The sequence below is a fragment of the Triticum aestivum genome, chromosome 2B (genome assembly GCF_018294505.1).
Source record: "Triticum aestivum cultivar Chinese Spring chromosome 2B, IWGSC CS RefSeq v2.1, whole genome shotgun sequence".
NCBI classification, from domain to species: Eukaryota; Viridiplantae; Streptophyta; class Magnoliopsida; order Poales; family Poaceae; genus Triticum; species Triticum aestivum.
This window is the reverse complement of record NC_057798.1, coordinates 554,922,012-554,945,745: the sequence shown is the minus strand read 5'-3', so window position 1 is coordinate 554,945,745 and position 23,734 is coordinate 554,922,012. Positions and strand designations below refer to the sequence as shown.

Sequence of the window (23,734 nt, the reverse complement as noted above, 5' to 3'; positions counted from 1 at the left end):
TGACACAAGTGTTGAAGCTTATGAACGTCAGATATCTCTATTCGAAAGCTGCACGGTGAAAATGCAACCATTTGCAAAAATTGAGGATGGTCTAGGATTGGAGGACAGATTGCTGAGCATGGCGATGTTATCAGCCACCCACATCCAAAAGGGGCGGTTGTGGTTGCAGAGGACATTGGGTAGTGTGTCGTTGGTAATGAGGACAACAATTCAGCTAACGAGTCCGGGAATATGTTAGCAAGATTATTGGCACTTCAGTAGAGGAAAGAGACGGGCCGGCCTACGACGATCGGAGAGAAGGTCCCCTACGAAGGTTTAAGCAAGAGAACAAGATTTAGCGCCATTTTTCACAAGCAGGGGCACAAGAGGACAACCTGCCGTGACCAAAGAGATGTTTCGAAGTAGCCTCGAAAGCCAGCCCGCTGCAACAAGGCGTGTGATGAATAAATTGTTAATGAAAATCAATCATTACTTTGCATGGTTGTGGGGAATGTTGTATGATGAACCACTTTTCTGTTATGTTGTACTAGTGACTTAGCCGATGTAGTGTCTAAACTATAGATTAGGTAAGTTTGTGCTTGCATATTGAAAGCCAGTGATATGAATCACACTGTTGTTTGTTGTTGTGAAATGCCTTTATGCATGTGATTGATGATTTCGTCGATAAATGTATGATTACAGATGTATATGAGGTGATCTGGAATTGTCGAGAAATGCCAAGTGCACATTTGCTTGTTGGATGCTGCAGAAGATTACTGGTTGCATTTAAAGCCACCCTGATGCAGATGATTACTGAATTTTTTTCCCCAGCAAACAAAAAGCTTATGCCTGCTTGTGTGATCCAGGTGCTGACTTGGTCGCCGTAATCTGGACAAGTAATGAGCGGCAGAATCTCCTCTGGGGCCACGATGAAGAAACGGACATCCTCAGATAAGATAATGGTGTGGATTTGCAACTTAGGATGAGGCACGGAGGAGCGGGGCCAAGTTGGGTTTAACCGGTGATGAAATCTGGTTCAAAAAAAAGTGGTGATGAAAGAGATGAATCGTGCTGGGGAAGGCTGGTGCCTGCAACTGTGGGACGCAATTAACGCTACTAGTACAGAATCCGAGGATGTCACGGCACAGATTGTGAAGGGCATCTGATCCGGCGTACGAGCGAATGATGGCGTCCTATTTATTACTGAGCAGATGTGGGCCATCAGACCTGGAAGAAAATAGTGATACTTGAAGAATACGTGCGTCCATACGTGTTGGGGTGGGAATCTCTTCGTAATTCGACGGGACAGATAACGAGCACACATGCGCTCGAGCTCATAACAGGACTTTCGATTATTTACATGGTTTTTCACATGAATGTTCTGGCAGACAAATCACAGCTGGGAAGCATGAATGTCGATGAGGATTGGCCAAGAACATTCACATCCGTAATGTGTAGACTAGATCCATCTGATAGCTGTCTGGCTTAGTCGAGGCTTTGTTATACATACACCTCGTGGCTTGCAAATGGCGAATACACGTCTTCGGAGCAGACCTCCCAATTGGTTGCACTCACCAGCCAGAAATATGTTGACATATGATTAGGCAGGAGACAATTTGCCGACCATATTTTGTCGTCCAGATCAGATTTCTTTTGGTTGCGAATGCTCCATTAATATATATATCTGTCGAACGAAGCTGGACACTTGGTAACCCTGCAAGCTCAAATGCAGGATCAGACAACATAGTAAGAACAAATACTTTTTGTTGCGGTAAAAATGAAGGAAACAAAAAGCACCGGTCACTAGCTAACTGTGCAATCGAAGACTAGTCTGAATATGAATGATTAAAGCGCAATACATGCACTCGGGAGCATAAATTGTGCAATATGTGCATGCTTTGATTCAAGGGTACCTTAATATCCCGTTCCTTCCAGTGCGAGTCAGGTCTGGGAAGTTCCAGCACACAACTTTAATAGGACCACACGGTCAATTTGGTGCTATTCTTGGCTTGCATCATCAACCAATTGGTACCTTGATCTCACAGTCTGCATCAATTCAATTGTTTTTGTTATTATGTTCTCTTTGAGAAGCTTTTGGCATAAGTTGTGGAGTAAAAAATAACAGAAATAGTTGTTAAGCAGAAAGCAAACTAAATGATGCAAGAAACCTCTAGAAGTGTGACGTAGTAAAAGTCTTCCATGTGCTGCATAAGGGCCGAGCCATCCCTGATTGAGCGAAGTAGATTTATCTCCGTCTGGAGTAGTTTTTCCACAAGCTGTGTCTCTCCTTTCATCTGGAAAGAGTTTAATATGCTCAACTAGTCAAATACAATTTGAGCAACATCAATTTTGTTTAGCTATGCATTTTTTTCCCTTCCTAACAATTCATGCTTAAAATAACATATGACTCTTTATAGGGTATTGTTTGGATGGTGACCTACCAATTCTTTGGTCATAACCAAAATTTTGGCTCTTGCTTGGATGGTTGCCAATACGGTGGCATACATATGCCATCTAGCCAACTCTAGTTCACTTTTTTTTTGCCAACATTTGGCCAAAACATGGAATTGGCTAGCCAAATTTTGGTAGCGCTAGCTTGGGCTCACACCAAATGCTACCATATTGCTAAAAACTAGAATTCGTATCTTCTTGTAGCATTTTCTATACAGGTAAACATTTCAACTTGTAGTTGGTAATCTGCAAGCAATGTCACTATGGTAAGGAGAAAAAGACACTCACAAATTCACTAACAAGCACGTCAGGGGTGTACTCGCCTATCTCATCACCTTGGTCTTCATCTAAAATTTCCTTCGCCTGTGTTAGAATACAAATGCAGTTCTAAGTTCATGTGAGAACTTAAAGATCTGAAGGATAAACGCAGGAAATGTTGACAATACTTAACCGAATATACTATTAGAAAAAAAGGTGGATTGACACTAAAAGGTTATACAAAACAATTTTACCAGTGCATCTGTTAGATCTCCACATTTAAGATAAACTGGTGTTTCCACATGGCAATAGCCCATAAGACGCGGCACTGTTGGAATGATATCTCGGTGATTGACAACTCTCCAGCTATCTTTTACTTTCTGCATATATTTATCCAAAATAAGTTCAAATTCAAAAAACAGGCTGTGATCACAATCTGCACTACCAACTTAATTCATATAATGATACATTTACACATGATTCAATACATGAAAACAGCCTCCATGATTCGCAGTTGAATTTTAGCCTGTTTCTATTTAGTAAATGGTCTATGAATAGAGTTGCAAAATTCAGTTACCGCATTGTAGACATCAGCAAACCTTCTATTTCCAACTCTAGGAGAGCCAAAATTGTACACTGTCACGAATATAACACCATTCCTATAGAAGGGGACATGAAAAAATATGAGCATCCACCGAATATAAATTTTGCAAACTGCAGGACAAGAGGTAAATAGCATACATACATATCTTTGGTGTACTATGTTGACACCTTTATAACAGAAACAAAAGTAAGTTGGAAGCCAGGTGTTAGTTGTGCACTGTAAATTCTATTAAGCATCACGCGTTTAGCAAGACTTAAAATAAAATGAAAGAGCATCCTGACAATTCTCTCTTTCTTTGTTACATGGGCTAAGGTTTTGTAGTTCTAGGGTGAGACAGTTAAAACTTCGTCAAAGAATTTTAGCCAAGTATTTGGTATTGCTTAACTAAGATTGTCTCGTGTGTTAGATGTTTGACTGAATCTTCTTTCCACGTAAACCCTGGACTTAATGGTATCATATTGTCTATATGAAACAACAAGGTTATGGATCAAGATCAAGTCAAGCTTACTTGGCCATTTGACTTGATGAAAGTTCAAGAGCGAGAAGGGTTGCCAGTGCTCCACCTAAACTATGTCCAGTTACGTAGATGTGCCACCTAGGTATGGTTTCTGCATCTTCTTCATCCCTACAGTGCAGAAATGAGATGCTCTATGAATAAGATTAGTGGGAACTAATTGAAAAAAGGGATTGATATACACCGAAAGCAGAAGCATTTAAGCTTCCAGCCTGGACAATTGTTTCTCACAATAGTTTCTCTTGCATGATAGCAGCCAACATTTCTATCTGGAGAATAATATGAATATGCACAAAAGGTACAACTTGAGTTTTTCCTGCTGCATCATGTTGGACTAACTGCTACTTTAGTTGACAGTAGAAGAGATGCTTGTTTTGTTACAAAATACTCACATATATCCGATGGCATGTCTGACAAGAGCCATGATCCTATTCCTGACAGAGTCATATGCGCTTAAGAATCCACTGTGAACCTAAAACATAATATGGCATGAAGCTGGTAAGTTTACACAAGCAAACAGATAAACACGTGAATGCAGAGAATATATTACTAACTTGAAGTTCTTGTTTGAAGTCACCACCCAGCCTCTCAGGGTTTAGTCTGCAATCAACTTCAAAATATGCTGTGTTAAGTAAACATACAAGAAAGTAAAACACATTTTAATGCTAGTAATTCTTAAGATGAAAACGCAGAAACTAATGGAAGGAAAAAAAACGTGATGTGTTAATTCTTACCCAGCAGGGACAAGCATCAAGTCAGTTACCAAATCCTTCCACCTTGTCTGATGGGACATACAGAAACCGAAGCAAATAAGATGGTAGATGAAAAAAATATTTAGTACATATTTTATTTAGAGAACAAGTGGGTCCTTCATGTTATTATTGCATACTTGCTCAGTTCCTCGAAAGGCAACAACCAGTCTTCTTCGTGAAGAATCACGCCAAATGGCAACCTGCAGAGATTTGTTAACATATGAAACACAACACAAAGGCAAGGAGACAGAAGAAGTCACTGATAGCACAATAGCTAGTCTTATTCACCTGTGTGTCAGTTGAAACATTATCCAGAAAACATATCTTCTCAAAGTCTGATTTTATAAAACTGGAACGCCCCATTGAAGTGGCAAGCATAGCCCATGCCTCCACAGCAGTCTCGGCACTTGCAAACAGTTGACGTGTGTCTTCTGTTTTCTGTGTATTTATGGACACTTCGGTGGATGCAACAGGAGCACCATCCTCATCAACAGAACCTGCAGCACCTTGTTCTTCTGCGTTTGAATTATCTTTCCGGTTTGCTTCATCTACTGAATCCTTGCCTTGAGATGAGAAGTTCTTAGAAAGAATCACCAAAGCTCCTAGTACGTTCTCTGTTTGAGACAATACATCCCGAGATACTTCATTAATGTCTGGAAAGGAAGCCTGCACTGCCTCTTTAGCTGGCGTTGTGCTATCTTCATTGTCAGCATTGACTGTATGTTCAGGAGTTGTTTCGCTGCCATCACTGGTTGATGCATCTGCTGTCGCCAGTCCAGATTCTAAATATAGCTGTTCAGCCATTTCACGTGATTTTGATCCAAGTGAACTTAGCAGGTCAAATCCATCCAATTGCTTGGCCTCTGGAAGAGAATATCCAAAGTTCTTAAGAACATTTTGGTTGAGTGTTTTGGTGAAAGCACTCCAGAAGTACTCGTCAGGTTCCTTCATATCGGTTGATGTGTTTCCCTCACTGTTAACAACGGCAGCAGTGTCTACAGGTTCACTTTGGGAATCTGAGTTTTCTCCAAAAGCTATCGAATCAATCTTCTGTTGTTGCAGTTCATCTGAACCAATAGAGTTATCCATGGATTCTCCAGGCCTTTCAGAAACCTCAGCTTCACTATCAGAAGACGATGGCTTTAGAAGGTTTGTGTCAGTGAAAGAACTCAGTTGCCCAAATGCAGATTGCACAAACTGGCTTGCATTTACAGTCTCAGATCCAAGGACCGTCCTAAGAGCAGATCCTAGGCTGCTCTTTTCAAGAAAGTCAGACACAAAAGGCGTTCTCCACCATTGTTTATCACGCTCAATGTCATCATAACTCTTGTATTTGACCTAGTGTGTTAATAATAAGAATTAAGATAAACCTGAAATCAAGTCTATGGCATTGTTTAAGGACTGAACTATTGATATACAGAAGACAACGTGTAGGCTGTCCGTATACACATCTTACCTGTTTGTGCTAGGAGAACAGCAGCAATGCATAATAGATGGGGATTCCTGATATATATAAATATAAAGTGCAGTAACCTACCGGCGAATTTTGCCTATGTACTCCTCGGTATACGACTATACGTAATTAAAAAGACCATTTTACCTATGAGTAGCCAACTGCGAAAATTATTTTGCTGGTTTTGCTTTTAGAAGGATGAAAAGAAAAAAGGGAGATTGTTTTTTAAGAAGGTACTTTGTATCCCTCTAGGGAACAAGAATCACTTTACTATGGCATACACATTCCAAGGGAGTACAGCGACGGCTAGTCATATGCTTGTCTGATTGTCTCAAAGATTAAGCCATGCATATGCAAGTATGAACTGTGAAACTGCGAATGGCTCATTAAATCAGTTATAGTTTGTTTGATGGTACACTGTTTTTTTTCTTGTATAGGGATCTTATTCTTACCTCCAAATCAATAGTTCCACCACCATCAGCACCAAGGCCTTCTAATTCGACAGTGATGTCATGTTTATTTCCTAAAAAGAACAAGGTTATCCCAAAAGTCTCCAGATGAATTCATATAATCATATTAAATATTATTGGAGAGCATAATGTCTGATTGCACTAAAAGCAATGTTATCACATGTACTTGCACTATGAAAAATGAACTAGCATGGCAATAAGTTACCATCCTAGAGCTATAATTGATAAAGTAGTTAGAGCGATATGTGCAGTTTCAAATAACAGTAACAGTATCTGATACAAGGAATTCCCGTACAGGTGGCAGATTGCACCTTGGACGTTTCAAATTGGTGGAATTAGTAAGTTACTCAGGTTTATTCAAATCCGTTCCAAAATTGCTCTGGTTCCAAGATGTAGCATTTTTCTATCCAATGAAGAGTCAATACTCCATAAGCATACCAGATGGAAACTGCACATTTCTAAAAAAAAATATCGTAGCCTCACTAACGATTTTGGGTTGGGGTTTGTACACACGACAAGCTCCACTCAGAATGATTATTGAAACAGCATTCATGGCCCCATATTGAAATAGATTCTGGAAACCTTATAATCACGAAAAGAAGTATCAAAGAACGACCATTGTCATTTTCTGGATTAATACAGAGAGTTACCATCGCAAAGTGTTTCAAGATACAATCCAGCATTTCCCATTCGTTTGTGTGGGGTGATAAGGTTTGCATCCCAAGCCTCAATCTATGGAGAAAAATGGCACCAGATGCAGAAAAAAAATGCACAAATATTACTTGTGGCGATACCAGAATATAATGAAGTACTCCCTCGGTTCAAAATTAATTGAAGTTCTAATCTTTCTTAAGTCAAATGTCTTTTAAGTTTGACCGATTCTATAGAAAAATGTGCTAAAATTTACAACATCAAATATTATAGTTTGACTTAGGACAAACCTAGAACTTCAATTAATTTGGGACAGAGGGAGTAGGTTATTAAAAGGAAAATTAAAGATGCATAAAATTGGTAGATATGATTATGTCACATGCTAAAATGAAATGTATATTTGCTCATGTCCTTGCTGATTAAATAAAAGAATTTGCAAATTTGCAGCATGTACAGTCGTCTAACACTGTTGATTCTGAATTAGCCCCACAGCGGAGAGCCGAGATGTGTATTTTTGTTTGTAAAATCTTTTAGCAACCATGGAAACTTTAAAGAACATGATTGCCATAGACCCATAGGCACTTCCAAGATGCAGCACTATACGAACAACACAGATATGTCTAGTAATCACAACTTGAAGTGAGTCCAATATCACTATGAGCTCACTTCTTCATACCTGGAGTAGATTTTCTAGAGATGTCCTAATATTAAATGTGAAATCTTGATTCCAGGTTGGCTCCTTCGTCCTACATTAATCAACTGCTGGAATCAGAATCTGCAGCGATGATGGGGAAAATAGCAATCTCAAGCATATCAAATGTTTTATCAAGGAACTAACCCCATTAGTCAACACCATGAGGGCGGTGATATATATCACATACATTTGTTTTATAATACAAAGAGGAAATTTTGTATCCACAGAGAATGAAAAAGTTACTCACCCCCATTTAATTTGGCTCTTTGCAGTTTGACCATTAAGTTGTAGAACTACATAAGGATCACTTGTACCCTGCAATTGAAGGAGAAGGAAGTTGTTGATGAAGTAGAAGAAGAGAGCTTTATGTAATGGTAGTTAAACTTTAAATGTGTAAACTACTGCTTCATTCATTAAATGTGGCAGCTCTGAAACTTCTTGGGCACTGCATTAAAACTGTGAATATTATCTTTAGATTTAGATTGCCCCACATATCTTAGATAAGATTACTACATTCAGCAACTGACATAACGAAACCAGAGTGCGTTTGTATAATGTATAAGCCTGGGCATCAAGCGAATGAATGACCTGTCAGGTCGTTCAAGCAAAAAATCACTTGATGCACATAAGACCTGTTGCAAGGTCAATGAGCAGAACTTCACAGGTCATAATGCCATCTTATGAAGTCTTAAGTAGCAATCAATTTCAGCACTCAGTTCGCGAACTAAGATACTCCATCAATTATTCAATATTCTCCGCAGAAAAATAAACGAGGCGCCGTGAACAAACAACATATGCAGCATGTATTACTGAAAAAACAAACAGTAACTACTCACTAGCATGTTCATCACCGTACCCATGGATCCATTGCAGGAAGATTGTTGCCTTTCTTCAGCCTAACGACTAGTTGGCCATCGTATACTTCACGGAGAAACACACTGTAATATCCACCGCACCATTCAGAGCATTTAGGGTGACGACAGCTTTCAGAATTGCATTGCTCTAGTTGGTCAGAACCACAAATACTTGCAGTGCAATTCACAAACATGATGATTGGATTCGGTCTCTGTGGGGGGAGGATACGGCCACAACTTACTCGGATAGGAACACCGTCTGACACTCGGCCGTGTCCGTCTCGCGCCAGCCCGCGTCTGCCTGCCAAACAAGACGAACAGAACGCTTGCCTCCATCAGATCACCGGAACACACACAGGATTAATGCAGTTGAAGGACGATGAATAGAAAAAGGAACAAGGGGCTCACGGGTGGGGTGCTGTAGGCTTCGAACGCGAAGCCGGCGAGCACGACGGCGAGGTTGAGGTCGAACTGCGGGTGCGGCTGCTCCTCGTCCCCGACCGACCCGTCGTCCGCGGGGGTCTCCGGGCCGGGCTTCACGGCGGAGGGCTGGCCGCCCGCGCACCTCGCCCTCAGCCCCGCCGACCTCCGGCGCCTCCCCCTCCTCGCGCTCCAGCACCTCACGGCACGGTGGCTCGCCGGCGACGAGCGCCCGGAGACGGACGCGATGGGGCACACGCTCGTGGGGGCCGCGGAAGCCATGGGATGGGAGAAGCTTCTCCAATCTGCTGGTTTCGCCCGTGGATTCCAGTTGCTTCAGGTTGAAAATGAAAAAGGAAGGCAGGAGGCGCTTCTAGCGGAGTGTGCGCGCGGCCGTTGAGAGTGGTGATAAAGAGGTGGGGAGAAAAGCGCGCCACGTCTGCGCTGCACCGCTCGGTGGCTGCCCCAGGATTTCCCAGCTTGGAACTGCGTCTGCTGTGTGTGTGATCTGTCGTGCTCGCGAAGTCGGCAGGGCGCGATTCTCCTGGCAAAACGAGCAACATATTCTCCCAGCGTGTCTTTGTTAAATCCTACCCCCTCCGTTGACAAAAACATCGTATTTGTGAACGGATGGAGTATTTGTTTTAGCCGGGGAGCAGGTATGGTTCTTATAGATCAGGGCATCATAGTCAGTTCATGTTAGTGCCGGTTTTTCTATGCTGATGTGTTGGAAGGTCTCATACTCGCATCACGATGGAGTAATCTTTCCATAGACGTTGAATCTACTCTAGATTCGCGGCGACACTAGATCCTTTGCTCAGATTGTTGCTTCCCCACCTCCACCACCAAAAAAACAAGCAAATCCGTCTCAGGGGATCGGGAGTGGATAGATGAGGGGGGATGGCTTCGGCGCTGGCAGGCACGGTCGCGGGGCTGGCCGGTTCGATCGCGGCGGCGGCCGTGGCCGGGACATCAATGTTTGGAAGCGCAAGGAGGACGTGGGGGAGTCCTCGACCACCAGGACATCTGGATCCGGCGACACGGGCTTCGCGAGGTGGGATGCCGCTGCGGGAGCCGGCGGATCTGGGCTGCCACGCCCTGATCGCTGGGCCACCAACGTCGACGGCGACGGCGGGGGCAAATCCAAGCAGCAGCGGCCTCAAGGGAAATCCCCTACGCCTGATGCAAGGAGAGATCCGCTCGCCCATGCTGGTAACCCTAACCCTGTTCCTGATGCATGTCAGATCTGCAACAATGTTGGTCACTACACTGCTAGATGCCCTCAGGCCCTTTGTGAGCGATGCAAGAAGAAAGGCCACTTATTTGTTATTTGCTCTGATTTAATTCCGTGGGAATGCATACCTGCTATGTGTGGTTTCCAATCAAAGGGGCAGGGTTTTTGTTATTTTCCTGATTACAGTGTGGAGAGACAGCCACAGAGAGAGAATACCAATGTGCTCATTACCATTGTAGAAGGGGTTATCTCTAAGCAAGATTTGCAAGATGATATGGGGGTGTATATTGGGCAGGGGTGGAGATGCTCTGCTCACCTTATAGCCCCTAATAAGTATGTTATGAGATTTCCTAACACGAGGGAGGTGGAGCGAGCTTTGTTTGTAGAATACATCAAGAAACACAAAACTGTGGTCAGGATTACCCCATGGTCAGATGACATGGACTGTGAGGGTATCCTTGAGATAGCCTGGGTCAGGATTAGCAAAATTCCTCTTAACAAAAGATGTGATAAGAATGTGGCCTTTGCTGGGGGTCTTGTTGGGGTGACCTTGGAGATTGACATGTCAACCCTTAAACGCCCTTCTTCAGTTCGTGCTAAAATTGGGTGCCGTAGTGTAGATGATCTGCCTACTTCTGCAGAAGGTTGCATGGGGGACGCTTTTCCAATATGAGATAGAAGAGGTGTTGGTAAGAAATCCGGTGCGGGTTGAAGATACGATGCCTATTGAGAAGGGGCATGGAAATGCCTCGACCTCCACCCTGAAAAGAAAGAGACAGGAGGATGCTGCTGAAACATCCAAGAGTACTCAAGCTCCTGTTGAGCCTGGTACATCTACCTTTAGGGGGGGGATGGCATGTCGCCTGCTGCCCCTTGAGAAAGAGAAAACACAAGAGGATGAAGATGACAAAACTCTGTTTATTGATAAACTGGCCAATGAAAATCCTATGCAAGAAGCTTTTAGCCTGACACCAGAGAACAAAAAAAGTAGTGCCCAGGAGGGAGGTCCTGATGATGGCACAAGAATGCATACGGTGCAGGTGAATACCAGTCCTTTGATTGAGAAAAAATGCACATATGCAGATATTGTAACTGGTGTATCGCAGGTCTCTGAAGTGACTGGAGAGGTGGACCCAAAGCTGAAGGTATCAGACGACTACCTGGTACATCTACCATCCCCTGATTGTGATGATGAGATCATCCCCACCCCTCCACTGATTCAGGAGGTTAACCTGAGATTCAATCTTCGCTGTGCTCAGGGGGGACAGGGGGTATGATGGCAAGGGCTATGGATGTGGCCAAAAAGAAAAATCTGGAAGGTAACTCCACAAACCCTAGAAAAAACTCCTTTACTGCTTTGGGGGATGCTGAATTAATGTGTAGAGATAATAAGATGGGGGCTATCATTCCAGACGACATTTTACATGCATAAATATTCGGCATGAGTTAGCTGAGGTTAGGGAGAATTTGTTGAACAAGCAAACGGAGATTGATAGGGAAAATGAAAAAGAAGATGATATGATAGTCACGAATGGGTGGAAAAAAAGCCCCGCTTAGTCTGTCATGGCTGGAGCAAGAGGAATACTGTAGTGAAGATTTCTGCTCATCTAGACTTGGTAGTAAAAAGAAAAAACGCAGGTCCGCTGTCAAGCTTTCTAGGCCTGTGACTAGAAGCCAAAATAAAAAGATAGCGGACACTAACCCCATTGGTAACTCTGCCCTGGCTCCTGGCAGGGTTACCAGGTCGAAAAAACAATCAAACCGTTCCAAATGAGAGGTCTCATTTGGAACTACAGAGGGGTGGGCAAGAGAGGAATGGCTACCTGCCTCTCTGATTTAATAAGTGACCATTCCCTTGATTTCCTGGGTCTCCAGGAAACCATGAAGAAAAACGTTTCCTCTAAGTGTATGAGGAAACTTGATCCTTTTAACACCTTTGAGTGGGTCTGGATCCCTTCATGTGGTAAGTCAGGTGGTATCATTGTGGGAGCTAGAAAAGACAGCTTGGATATTAGGTCATACAAGAAAGGGAAGTACATGATCTAGTTGGATCTTTGTGATAGGAAGAAAAAAACTGACTGGAGCCTCCTGGTAGTGTATGGTCCATCCCATGAAGATATGAACGAGGGGTTGCTGCTAGAATTGGAGTGTTTCTGTTCTAATATGGACCAACCTTATATTGTTGGAGGAGATTTCAACATTATGAGGAATAGTGGGGATAAAAATAAAAAGCTACATGGCCATAAATCTATGGACTTGTTTAACTCTATCATTGATTCCCTTGGCCTTAGGGAGATCTTCTGCAGTGGGGGTAAATATACCTGGACAAACAACCAGACCCATCCCACACTAGAGAAACTTGACAGGATTTTGATGTCCAGTGACTGGGAAGATTTGTTTCCTTTGGTTACTGTTAGGAAGTTGGTTAGAGAACTGTCTGACCATAACCCCCCTGCTTATTTCCTCTGGAGACATGGGTAAAGAGCCACCTAAATCCAGGGAGTTCAGGTTTGATTTGGCCTGGCTTAAGAATGAGGAATTCCTGCCCCTGGTAGAGAAAATTTGGACCAAAGCTGTTAAAGCTGAGGATCCTATTGATATTCTAAATAACAAGTTGAAAAGGTTCAAAACCTTCTTCAAAGGATGGAGGCCGCACAAGTATGGCCATGATAAAAAAAGAAAAGAGGAACTCAGGGTGGAACTTTCCACGCTTGAGGAGCTCGAGGAAGAAGGTCCGCTAACTCCTGAAATGTATAATAGGAAAGTGGATATTAACTTTGAGTTGCGTGAAATTCTGGTCAATGAAGAGATATTCTGGCTCCAACAATCCCATGAGCGATGGCTGCTCAAAGGGGATTTGAATACAAATTATTTTCATAAGATTGCGAACGGGCGCAAGAGGAAAAACACCATCCACTCTCTTAAAAGTGGTGATGTGGAGATAGAGGGCACAGATGACTTAATTTCACATGCTACAGAATTCTATAAGAACCCGTTCGGCCCAGCCCAGGCAACCTATTTCATATGGATCCTGAGTCGTGGGGGGAAGCGGAGAAACTAACTAAAGAGGATAACGATGACCTGACTAGGGTCTTCTCGGAGGAGGAGGTAAAAGATGCTTTGTTTGCGATGGATGCTAATAGAGCACCTGGCCCTGATAACATCCCTGCAGAATTTTACCAACACTGCTGAAGGATATCATGCGTATCTTCGATCAGTTCCATGCCGGGACGCTTGATGTGCAGCTCCTAAACTATGGAGTGATTACCTTGCTTCCCAAAGTTTCTAGCGCTGAAGCATTCAGCAGTTCCGACCCATTTGCCTTCTCAGATGTCCCTACAAACTGATAACCAAAACTATGGACCGGAGAGTGGAAAGATACGCTGGCAAGCTGATCAGTTTGTCGCAAAATGCATTTGTCAAGGGTAGGAACATTATGGACGGGATCATGACTCTTCATTAGCTCCTTAACTACACTTATATCAAGAAGAGAGTGGGGGTTGTGCTTAAGCTCGACTTCGAGAAAGCATATGACAAAGTGAACTGGGAGTTCCTGTTAGACTGTCATAGAATGAGGGGTTTCAATGAAACCTGGTGTTGATGGGTGAAGCAAATTCTGTACAATGGTATAGTTAGCATAAAGTTAAACAATGTAGTGGGGCCGTATTTCCAAAGCGCAAAAGGAGTGCGCCAAGGGGATCCTCACTCACCTTTCCTTTTTAACTTGGCTGCGGATTGTCTTTCTAAGATGATCAATAAGGCTCAGCCAAATGGTCTACTGACTGGGCTTGCATCTGATCTTATACCAAACGGGGTAGCTGTCTTGCAATACGTGGACGATACGATCATTTGCCTTGAGCATGATGTGGAAAAAGCCATGAACCTGAAAATCCTTTTATATATTTTTGAGCTGATGTCTGGTCATAAAGTGAATTTCCAAAAAAGAGAGGTTTTGACGATTGGGGGGGGGGGATGCTGATATCGATAGTAAATATGCTGAGATATTCAATTGTGAGATTGGACACTTCCCAATCAAATACCTCGGTATGCCTGTGAGCTTTTCTGCATTAAAGGATTCGGTGTGGGAGTTCATTATTGAGAAGTACTTGAAAAAATTTGGGACCTGGATTGGTAATGCTGCATCCATTGGAGGCAGACTTACACTGCTCACCTCGGTGTTGTCTCAACTTTCTCTCTATCATATGTCTATGTGGCTTATGAGTAAAACCTTTGTAGAAAAGTTGGACAAACACCGTAGGAAATTCTTCTGGCAAGGTTGCAATAAGAAGAATAGATACTATTTGGTTAAGTGGAGGAGAGTCTGTAGATCTAAAGATAAAGGAGGATTGGGGGTAAAAGACCTCAGAAAGCAGAATATTAGTCTCATGGTGAAGTGGTGGTGGAAGCTAGAAACTCAAACTGGGGTTTGGCAAGATCTGGTGAGAGCGAGATATCTATCTAACAAGTCGGTGTCGACTGTGACACCTAGGCAATCTGATTCCCCATGTTGGAAAGCTCTTCCGAAGATCAGAGAGCTATACATGGTGGGGAGGAGAATCAAGCTGGGACGTGGTGACTTAACCAGGGTGTGGAAAGATTCAATCAATGGGCTTCCACCACTGAATTTGAAGTTCCCACAGCTGTTTGAGATCTGTACAGATCAAGACTGTGTGGTGGAAAAAGTTGGTAAGGTAAATGCCTCGACCTTCTTTCGACGTCGCCTATGCCCTAACCTGAGTAGTCAATGGGATGATATGCGTAGACATATTATGGGGCTAAAAACTACAGCTGAGAAAGATGTGGTGTATTGGGGTTTAAGTAAGAATGCATGTTACTCTACTAAGTCGATGTACAAGTGGCTGGAAAAGCCTCTCTATGGGTGCAATTATAGGTGGATCTGGGAGGCGAAATTACCTCTCAAGATCCAGATATTCTTATGGCAAATGGCGCAAGATGCAGTCCTTACGAGGGCTGTGATGCAGAGGAAAAAATGGCCCGGAAATCCGGTATGCTCCTTCTGTAACAATGCGGAAACAGTGTCCCATCTATTTTTTTCTTGCCCTGTGGCAAGAGTGGCCTGCAGGGCAATTGGAGTAGTCCTGGGGACTGAACTCTGCCCAAACAATGCCTGACAATTTTATGTATGGTACAATATGTTCCTACCTAATGGTGCCAGATTTTATAATGTCGGGTTGGCTGCTGTAACCTGGGCTATTTGGTTGGCTCGGAACAAAGCTACTTTTGAGAAAAAATTGATCAAATCTCCTTTTGAGGTTGTGTTCTCGGCGTGTTCTTTTCTTCTATATTGGGCAGGTCTGCAGCCGGAGGAAGAAGCAATGAGGCTGAGGCAGGGGACTGAGATGATCAGATCAAGCACGACCAGGCTGATGGAGATGTGCGAGAAGGGCAGGCAGACGTCAGAAGATGCGGGAGAGGTGCTCCCTTGGTGATCGTGATCAAAGCTACAACGTGCTTTTGGCGACTCCTTGATGGATGGGTGTGTCGTGCCTCGGTCAAGTCTTCACCATGTTGTGTCTTCAGGGTGTGATCTGTGTGGAGAAATTTGTTTTGTGGGTCTCACTCTTGTGTTCCTCTCCCTGGTTATCTGGCCTGTAATAGGATAGACTTGAACTTAGTAGGTGCTGTCAGGTTTTCGCCCCATGGTGCTCGTTTCGATGGCGGGCGAGCACAGTGGGTTTTCTGGCAGTGCGTTGAACTCGCTACCTTCTTTCCCTCTCCCTGGTTGTATTCTGATACTGCTGTATTTCCGTTGCTTGCTAATGGAAAGGGGTACGCCCGGTTCAAAAAAAATAGACGTTGAATCTGATTGTCTTCGAGCAGCTAAGATGGTGCAAATCTGGGAAACTAATACGTCCAAATACCTTTTTGATCAATGAGATCAAGGATTATTTGGATGAACACATACTTCTTGTATTACTCATATACTCTCTTCGTTTCTAAATATTTATCTTTTTAGAGATTTCAAATGGACTACCACATACGGATGTATATAGACATATTTTAGAATGTAGATTCACTCATTTTGCTCCGTATATAGTCATTTGTTGAAATCTCTAGAAAGACAAATATTTAGGAACGGATGGAGTATGACTTTGTTAGATCAGCGGCGATCGTCGGATCAGCCGGGATCCGGGCTTCCTAAATTGAACGTTTGATTTTTTTTCTGGGTTCGGGTGGGCCGACAGCTGTGATGCCAGTAGTGGGCCTCAAAGGTTATATGGCCCATTATGAAGCCCAGACCGTCGGCCCAGCGGCCACGTCCCTGGCATCATTGCATGAGGTGGCCTTAGATCGGGAGCCTGAACATGCACGTCATCTGTATTGTGCTAGAGCTCGCCCTCATGTTGTTGCGCCTGGGTTTCCTTCGCTCGGGAAGGGCCGCGCCGCGAGGATCGTGACTGCTACCATGGCCGGCTGGGGATCGGGCCCGCCCCCTCCTGCCAGAGCGGCGGCGCCGCCGCCTAGGGGAGCCTCGCCGCCCCAAGGAGCGTCGCCGCATGGCAGGGCAGTTGGCCCGCCAAGGCATCAGGCGTCACTGCGAGTGTGATTTGGGAAAATGAATGGCTACCGCACCTTAGGTGCTGCCGCTGTATTGCACTTGCTTATATAGGTACATGTACAGAGAGCGCATGAGAGCGCGGGCGACGTGCATGGAGATCGTGTGATCATGCATGACGTGCGAGAGAGAGTGGGAGAGAGTGGGCTAACTACAGACTACTAACACCCCGCCGCAGTTGGAGCGTCCGGTGGACGGACGCATAAACTGGACCGGAATTCTTCGAACGCCGCCGTAGGTAACCCCTTGGTGAGCACGTCTGCGAACTGCTGGGTCGTAGGGACATGCAACACGCGCAGCTGCCCGAGAGCCACCTTCTCACGGACGAAATGTATGTCGAGCTCGATGTGTTTCGTCCGGCGATGATGGACGGGATTGGCCGCCATGTACACAGAGGAGATGTTGTCGCAGAAGACCACGGTGGCGCGAGGGAGTGTGATGGAGAGCTCGCCGAGGAGTTGTCGAAGCCAGCAGCTTTCAGCAACCGCATTGGCGACTGCGCGGTACTCAGCCTCCGCGCTGGACCGGGACACCGTGACCTGTCGTTTGGACGACCAGGAGATGAGAGAATCGCCGAGGAAGACGGCGTAGCCGGACGTCGAACGGCGCGTGTCGGGGCAGCCCGCCCAGTCCGCGTCGGAGTAGGCGACGAGGTCCAGCGTGGGTGAGCGGCGTAGATGGAGACCATGTGTCGAGGTGCCGCGGAGGTATCGCAGGACACGCTTGGCCAGCGCGAGGTGGGATGTGCGCGGGTCGTGCATGACAAGGCAGCACTGCTGGACTGCATAAGCGATGTCGGGGCGTGTCATGGTCATGTACTGGAGCGCGCCGACGATGCTTCTGTACTCGGAGGCGTCAGAGACGGGAGCGCCGTCGTTGGCCGACAGTTTGGAGCGCGAGTCCACAGGCGTCGTCGCCGGCTTGCACGTCTGCATGTTGGCTCGTTCAAGGAGCTCCTCCGCGTACTTGGTCTGAGAGAGGAAGAAGCCGTCCGCGGTGCGAGTGACGGCGATGCCGAGGAAGTAGTGTAGTGGGCCGAGATCTTTCATGGAGAACTCGGCGAACAGGAGCTGTTGGAGGTGGCGAAGTAGTGTGGTCGACGACGCAGCGAGGACGATGTCGTCCACGTACAGCAGGAGGTAGGCGGTCCCGGCGCTGGTGGAGAAGATGAAGAGCGACGGGTCTGCCCGAGAGCTGCGGAAGCCGATGTTGCAGACGAACGTGGCGAACCGCGCGAACCAGGCGCGTGGGGCTTGTTTTAGTCCGTATAGCGACTTGTCGAGGAGGCACACATGATCAGGGTAGTCGGCGTCGATGAAGCTTGCAGGCTGTTGGCAGTACACATGCTCGGTGAGACGGCCGTGGAGGAAGGCATTGTTCACGTCCATCTGGTGGACAGGCCACTGGCGCCAGGCGGCGATCGTGAGGACGACCCGGATCGTGGCGGCCTTGACAACGGGCGAGAAGGTTTCGTCGAAGTCCACGCCGGGACGTTGAGAGAAACCTCGAAGCACCCAGCGGGCCTTGTAGCGCTCCAGGCTGCCGGCGGAGTTGAGTTTGTGGCGGAACAACCATTTGCCGGTGACGATGTTGGCGTTCCGAGGGCGCGGCACGAGTGTCCACGTCCGGTTCTCCATGAGCGCCCTGTATTCCACCTGCACTGCAGCAAGCCAACATGGATCCCGCAAAGCCGTACGCACACTTTTTGGGATGGGTGAGATTGGCGTGGTAGTGGAGACGGAGAGGTTCTGCTCATATTTAGGGTTTGGGAAGAACTTGCCAGCTTGGCCGCGTGTGCGCATGGGGTGGGTGGGGGCGGGTGGTGGAGGACGTCGTGGAGGGGAGGCAACAACCTGGTGTGCGGGGCTCGCTTGCTGGGGGGCGAGACGATCGTGGGGGAGCTGATCTCGCCGGTAGGCGACGGTGCAGACCTCACAGGAGAGGAATCGGTGGTCACAGCAGTGTTTTGGGTGGAAGGGGAGGCGGGAGGCATTTGGTCTGCCATGGCAGCTGGTGTAGATGTGGTGATACGAGGAGTTGGGTGGAGGTGTGGCTGTGGGGGAATGGGTGGTAGGTCGTCAGCGAGATCGTCAACGGGAGGTGTGGCCTGTTTGTCGTTGCGAAAGGGGAAGGTTTGCTCGTCAAAGATGACATGCCGTGAGATAATGACATGGCCCGTGGTGCGGTTTAAATAACGGTATCCTTTGTGGTCAGTAGAATACCCGAGAAAAACACACTGCGCAGACCTGGGCGCTAGTTTGTGAGGGGCTGTTGCGGCGAGGTTGGGAAAGCATGAGCAGCCGAAGACGCGCAACGCTGCATAGCTAGGGTGCACGCCGTGGAGTAGGAGGAAGGGGGTCTGATCGTGGCGAGGACGACAGGGCCTGCGGTTCAGCAGAAAGGTAGCTGTTTGGATAGCCTCAACCCAATACGGAAGAGGCATATGGGCATGGATGAGAAGTGAGCGCGAGATGTCGTTCAGTGTGCGGAGCACACGTTCGGCGCGCCCGTTCTGGGGTGAAGTGTAGGGGCAGGACATGCGCAAGGTGATGCCGAGGGACGCGAAGAACTGCCTCGAGGCATTGTTGTCAAATTCTCTACCGTTGTCAGATTGGATAGTTAGGATGGGGAGGTGAAAGTGATTCTGCACAAAGGCAGAGAACGTGCGCAGTGTAGGCAAAACCTCGGATTTCTGACGTAGTGGGAATGTCCAAGTAAAATGGCTCTAATCATCAAGCAACACAAGGTAGTACTGATAACCTGAAATGCTAGCGAGCGGAGATGTCCATACATCACAGTGAACAAGCTGAAATGGAAAGTACGATACATGTTCGGATGAGCTAAAGGGTAGACGAACACTTTTTCCTAACTGACACGACGAACAAAAACTGGAAGATGCGCTGGTGTGGGCGAGCGAGGACGACCGGAGCATGCATTCCAGAGCTTCATCGCCGAGGTGACCAAGGCGTTGATGCCACAGGTCGCGAGAGGCCGCAGCGGTGAGGGCATGATGAGTGCGTGTGGGGGGCGACGGAGACAGCGGGAAGAGCTCGTCGTCGCCGGAGTTACATCGGAGGATCACCCTCCTCGTTCTTCGATCCTTGACAGAAAAGCCAAAGTCATCAAACTCCACATTTACAGGGTTATCACGTGCAAGCTTTTTGACGGAAATGAGGTTTTTGATGAGGTGCGGGGAGACGAGTACGTTGTTGAGGGAGAGAGATGATGTGGTGGTCGGAATGCTGGTGTGGCCAGTGTGTGTGGCAGGGAGCGAGGAGCCATCGCCTACTACAATGTTAGTGAAATGACAGGGGCATGAGGAGGAGAGCATACCGGAAGAGGACGGCATGTGCAAGGTGGCACCACTGTCGAGGTACCAGGTGGAGCTCGGCGTCGTGGGCTGCTGCTGCTGCTGCAGGGTCATGGCGTTGAGAGCGTGCACAAGCGCGCTCTGGTCCCACGCCGGCGTGTTGGAGCTGGGGCCGCCAACGGGAGGTGCCTCGTAGAGAGGATGGGGCGGCACGACGCCGGGCTGCCAGACAGTGGGCGGCCCGTAGGGGTACGGGGGAGGTGCGCCAGCGTGGTGAGTGGCCACCCCGGCGAATGGTGATGGCGCGCCGGGGCGTGGGCCGAGGATGCCGGCGCCGGGGGCATGTGGGCGCCACGGCATAGGCCATGCATGCACCATGCCCGTCCACGGGGCCGGCGCAGGAGCGGGTGGACGGGGCGCGGCCACCCGCCGGTGTGCGACGAGCTCCCCCCGCCGTTGTGCCAGGTCTGTCCGCCACCACCACCAGAAGCCTTGCCCTTGCCCTTGTTGCGCCCGCCCCCGCGGGAGTTGCGGTCACCGCCGCCGTTGTTGGAGTTGGCAGGCGTGCGGCTGACGTGGAGTGCTGTTTCGGTGGAGCGCTCGTCGGATTGCCGGCTCTCCTCGATCAAGAGAAAAGCGCGACAACGGAGGAACGAGGGAAATGGAGTCTGCATGGTGAGGATGGGCACAACATAGAGATAGCGTGGATGAAGACCATGGAGCATGTTCAGAACCTGATCGCGGTCGCCGACCGGTGCGCCGAGGTCGGCAAGGCGATCGGCACACTCCTTGAGCCGGGCGAAGTAGGCGATGATCGAGGAAGAGCCCTGCTCGATCCGGCGAAACTCTGTGGAGAGAAGCACCTGCTGGTGCTCGCGATTCTCTAGGAATAGCGAGCAGATGGACGCCCAGACGTCAGCGGCGGTGGCGCCGCGCTGATGGATGAGGCCGAAGATCTCCGCGTTGACGCGGTTGTAGAGCCAACTGACGACGTGCACATCATCTTGGAGCCAGACGGGATCAGCTGGGCCAGGTGGTCCGGCAAGGTGGTCGGTGACGGCGTACTTCTGAAACATCACCTCAAACAGAGTGCGCCACTGGGAGAAGTTTGGTGGGTTGAGGGAGAGAACCAGGGGCACATGCTGGTTGATGAAAACGCCGGAGAGAGGTGAGAAAGTGGGAGCCGCCGAGGACGAGGCGCTGAAGTCCGGGAGGAGGAGAGGACCGGTGCGAGCGAAGGCGGAGGGCGTGAGTAGCGACTGCGTCTGCTGAGGGCGGGCCGGCGTCGCCAGTGAGCCAGTGCCGGGGCTGCCAGGGTTGGGAGGTGGAGGGGGTGGAGGGGGTGGGGTGGAGGGGGTTGAGGTGCAGCCATGGCGAGGTGGGGAGAGGGAGGAGTGCAGCGGAAGGGAGGGTCACAAACGGGGAAGGTAACCGGCGTCTGATACCATGTGATTTGGGAAAATGAATGGCTATCGCACCTTAGGTGCTGCCGCTGTATTGCACTTGCTTATATAGGTACATGTACAGAGAGCGCATGAGAGCGCGGGCGACGTGCATGGAGATCGTGTGATCATGCATGACGTGCGAGAGAGAGTGGGAGAGAGTGGGCTAACTACAGACTACTAACAGCGAGGTGGACGGGAGCCTGCCGTGGGGGCTCCTGCTCAGGGGGGCGGTCATGGTCATGATGGTGACCTCGGTAGAGATAGATCATGGCGTGTATGATGGCAGCCGGACCCACCCCCTCCCGCGGTCAGTGAGGGGATGACAGATATGATCCCTACGAAGAAGGCCATCACCGTGGATCATCGTCTTCTGGTGGCGGCCGCGGATATACATGGTATGATGGCGGAGGGGACAACCGTGGTTTCCAAGGTCTGCCAGGCAACTTCGTGGAGGGGGCATCCTGACCTAATTATCGCTATCAAGGGCAGCTACCATGGATTTCGAGGGGTCGAGGAGGGGGTAGACGTCCTCCTCCGCCTCCATCGCCGGCGAAAACATCCAAAGACGCGCCTCCCATGGTGCCTGAGACGGCTGTTGAGCCGGTTGCCGCGGCCTCTTCGCTGGCTTTGTCTGGGGCTGCCTTGGACACTGTGTGCCTTGGCGACTATGAAGGTTCCCATCACCAAGCAAGCTGTGGCCAAGCCTCATGATTCTTCTTCAGACAAAGGGTCCGATAAGTCAGAAGGTGAAAGAATTCGAAATGGGCGCGCAAAAAAGAGAAGCTGACTTGTTACCGGCGCGGTGAGCTGGGACATTTTGTGGCAGAGTGCACTAAGGAGTTTTGTGACATTTGTCTTAAGATGAAACATATTTCTGGAGAGTGCCCACTCCTTCTAGGACCTAAGCCAGTCGTTATGATTTATGGGGTTTGGTGTCAGGAGTTGATGTTCTTTGAGTCACCTGATGTAGCCCTGATAGCTCATCCGGTGGATAGTTCTTTTCCTGGTATTGTGAAGGTGACGAATGGTTTCATGACCGAGGCACAAATTATACATCATCTTCGCAAGCTTGCACCAGGCAATTTCCAGTGGAATCTTGTGAGACTTGAGGAACAGACTTTTGGTTTTCCGTCAAGGGAGGATCAAGTCCGTATTCTTAAGTTTGGCATGTGTAGAGTGCCTAGTACTAATTGCATTCTAGAATTTGATGCTTGGAAGCCGAAGGAGCCGCAGGGTACGCCATTGACTCGGATTTGGGTCCTCTTTTATGGATAGCCGTCTAAGCTGCTTAATAATTTTCTGGTGACCTGGAGTTTGGGGTCTCTCATTTGGAAGACCGAACAGGTTGATATGCCTTTCACCCGCGCAAATGCGTGGCAAGGTTGCTTGTCGGTGTGGTGAACATCGAGTTCGTCCCAGATGTGGTGAAATGACTGATGCAGGTGTCACGTATGACCTTGACGTGGAGTTTGAGGATACACAACTATTTCAGGAGGTGGATGGAAATGTAGATATGGATACAACAGAGGGTGGTGGTCCATCTGGGGGTCAAGACAAAGGCGCAAACCATAGTTCAAGTGAGGTGGCCAAGGGGCCTGCTGCGCAGCCAGGTAAGACAGACGAGTCTGCCAAGGGGTCTGCACAAACACCGACATCGATGAACATGTTGCGCTTTGGGTCGTTTGCTGCATCTTCTACCCCTAGCCGCTTATGGAGCCACAAGGTCGAGTTGGACAATTCGTCTGAGCATGTGTTGCCGCTGGTTCCGACAGAGGATTGCCTAACTATGACGGTTGGTGCCCCAAGACAGGAGATGCTTGAGCCCGTGTCGCGTTGACGGTGACCGCTACGACAGAGACGGATGACGCCCCGAGGCAGGAGGTTTTGGTGTCGTCCACCGAGCCAGCTGAGGGCCCGAGACTAGTGGTCTCCCAGACGCCGGTTGGGTCTGCCCGGCGCATTGCCGGTGTTCAGGGGAAGGGGAGTTCCGGGAAGGCGGCCCATGATTCACGTTCTCCTGTTCTTCACCGTTCGGAGCCTAGGCAGGCTCCGTCTTCACCGACACCAG

The 23,734-nt window shown here is 48.0% G+C and overlaps 1 protein-coding gene across 3 annotated transcripts; it reads right to left on the bottom strand.

Moving 5' to 3' along the window:
• Positions 1 to 1,207: 1,207 nt before the first annotated feature.
• Positions 1,208 to 9,538, bottom strand: LOC123046002 (uncharacterized). 3 transcript variants are annotated; one of them, XM_044469264.1, is made up of 19 exons: positions 9,089 to 9,538; positions 8,923 to 8,981; positions 8,683 to 8,809; positions 8,074 to 8,141; positions 7,809 to 7,878; positions 7,132 to 7,213; positions 6,464 to 6,534; positions 4,847 to 5,896; positions 4,696 to 4,758; positions 4,541 to 4,587; positions 4,361 to 4,406; positions 4,199 to 4,278; positions 3,801 to 3,917; positions 3,266 to 3,347; positions 2,943 to 3,068; positions 2,719 to 2,793; positions 2,148 to 2,273; positions 1,893 to 2,025; positions 1,208 to 1,693 (listed from the first exon to the last, which is right to left on the bottom strand). In XM_044469264.1, exons 1-18 carry the CDS (start codon positions 9,380 to 9,382, stop codon positions 1,978 to 1,980), a joined length of 2,631 nt encoding a protein of 876 aa, XP_044325199.1. In that variant the 5' UTR covers positions 9,383 to 9,538; the 3' UTR covers positions 1,208 to 1,693; positions 1,893 to 1,977. The 3 variants fall into 3 exon arrangements, with proteins under 3 accessions (XP_044325199.1, XP_044325200.1, XP_044325201.1); XM_044469265.1 differs by having other exon boundaries at positions 8,683 to 8,764; positions 9,089 to 9,534; XM_044469266.1 differs by lacking the exon at positions 9,089 to 9,538 and having other exon boundaries at positions 8,663 to 8,764; positions 8,923 to 8,971.
• Positions 9,539 to 23,734: the final 14,196 nt, after the last annotated feature.

Bases quoted from the DNA above. Each gene is read 5' to 3' on its own strand.
- LOC123046002 (XM_044469264.1), bottom strand. From the start codon at position 9,382: ATGGCTTCCGCGGCCCCCACGAGCGTGTGCCCCATCGCGTCCGTCTCC. The intron at 6,535-7,131 runs GTAACTCTCTGT...TGTTCTTTTTAG, and splicing joins TCTTGAAACACTTTGCGATG to GAAATAAACATGACATCACT. The intron at 3,069-3,265 runs GTAACTGAATTT...AAATATATGCAG, and splicing joins TTGCTGATGTCTACAATGCG to AAAGTAAAAGATAGCTGGAG.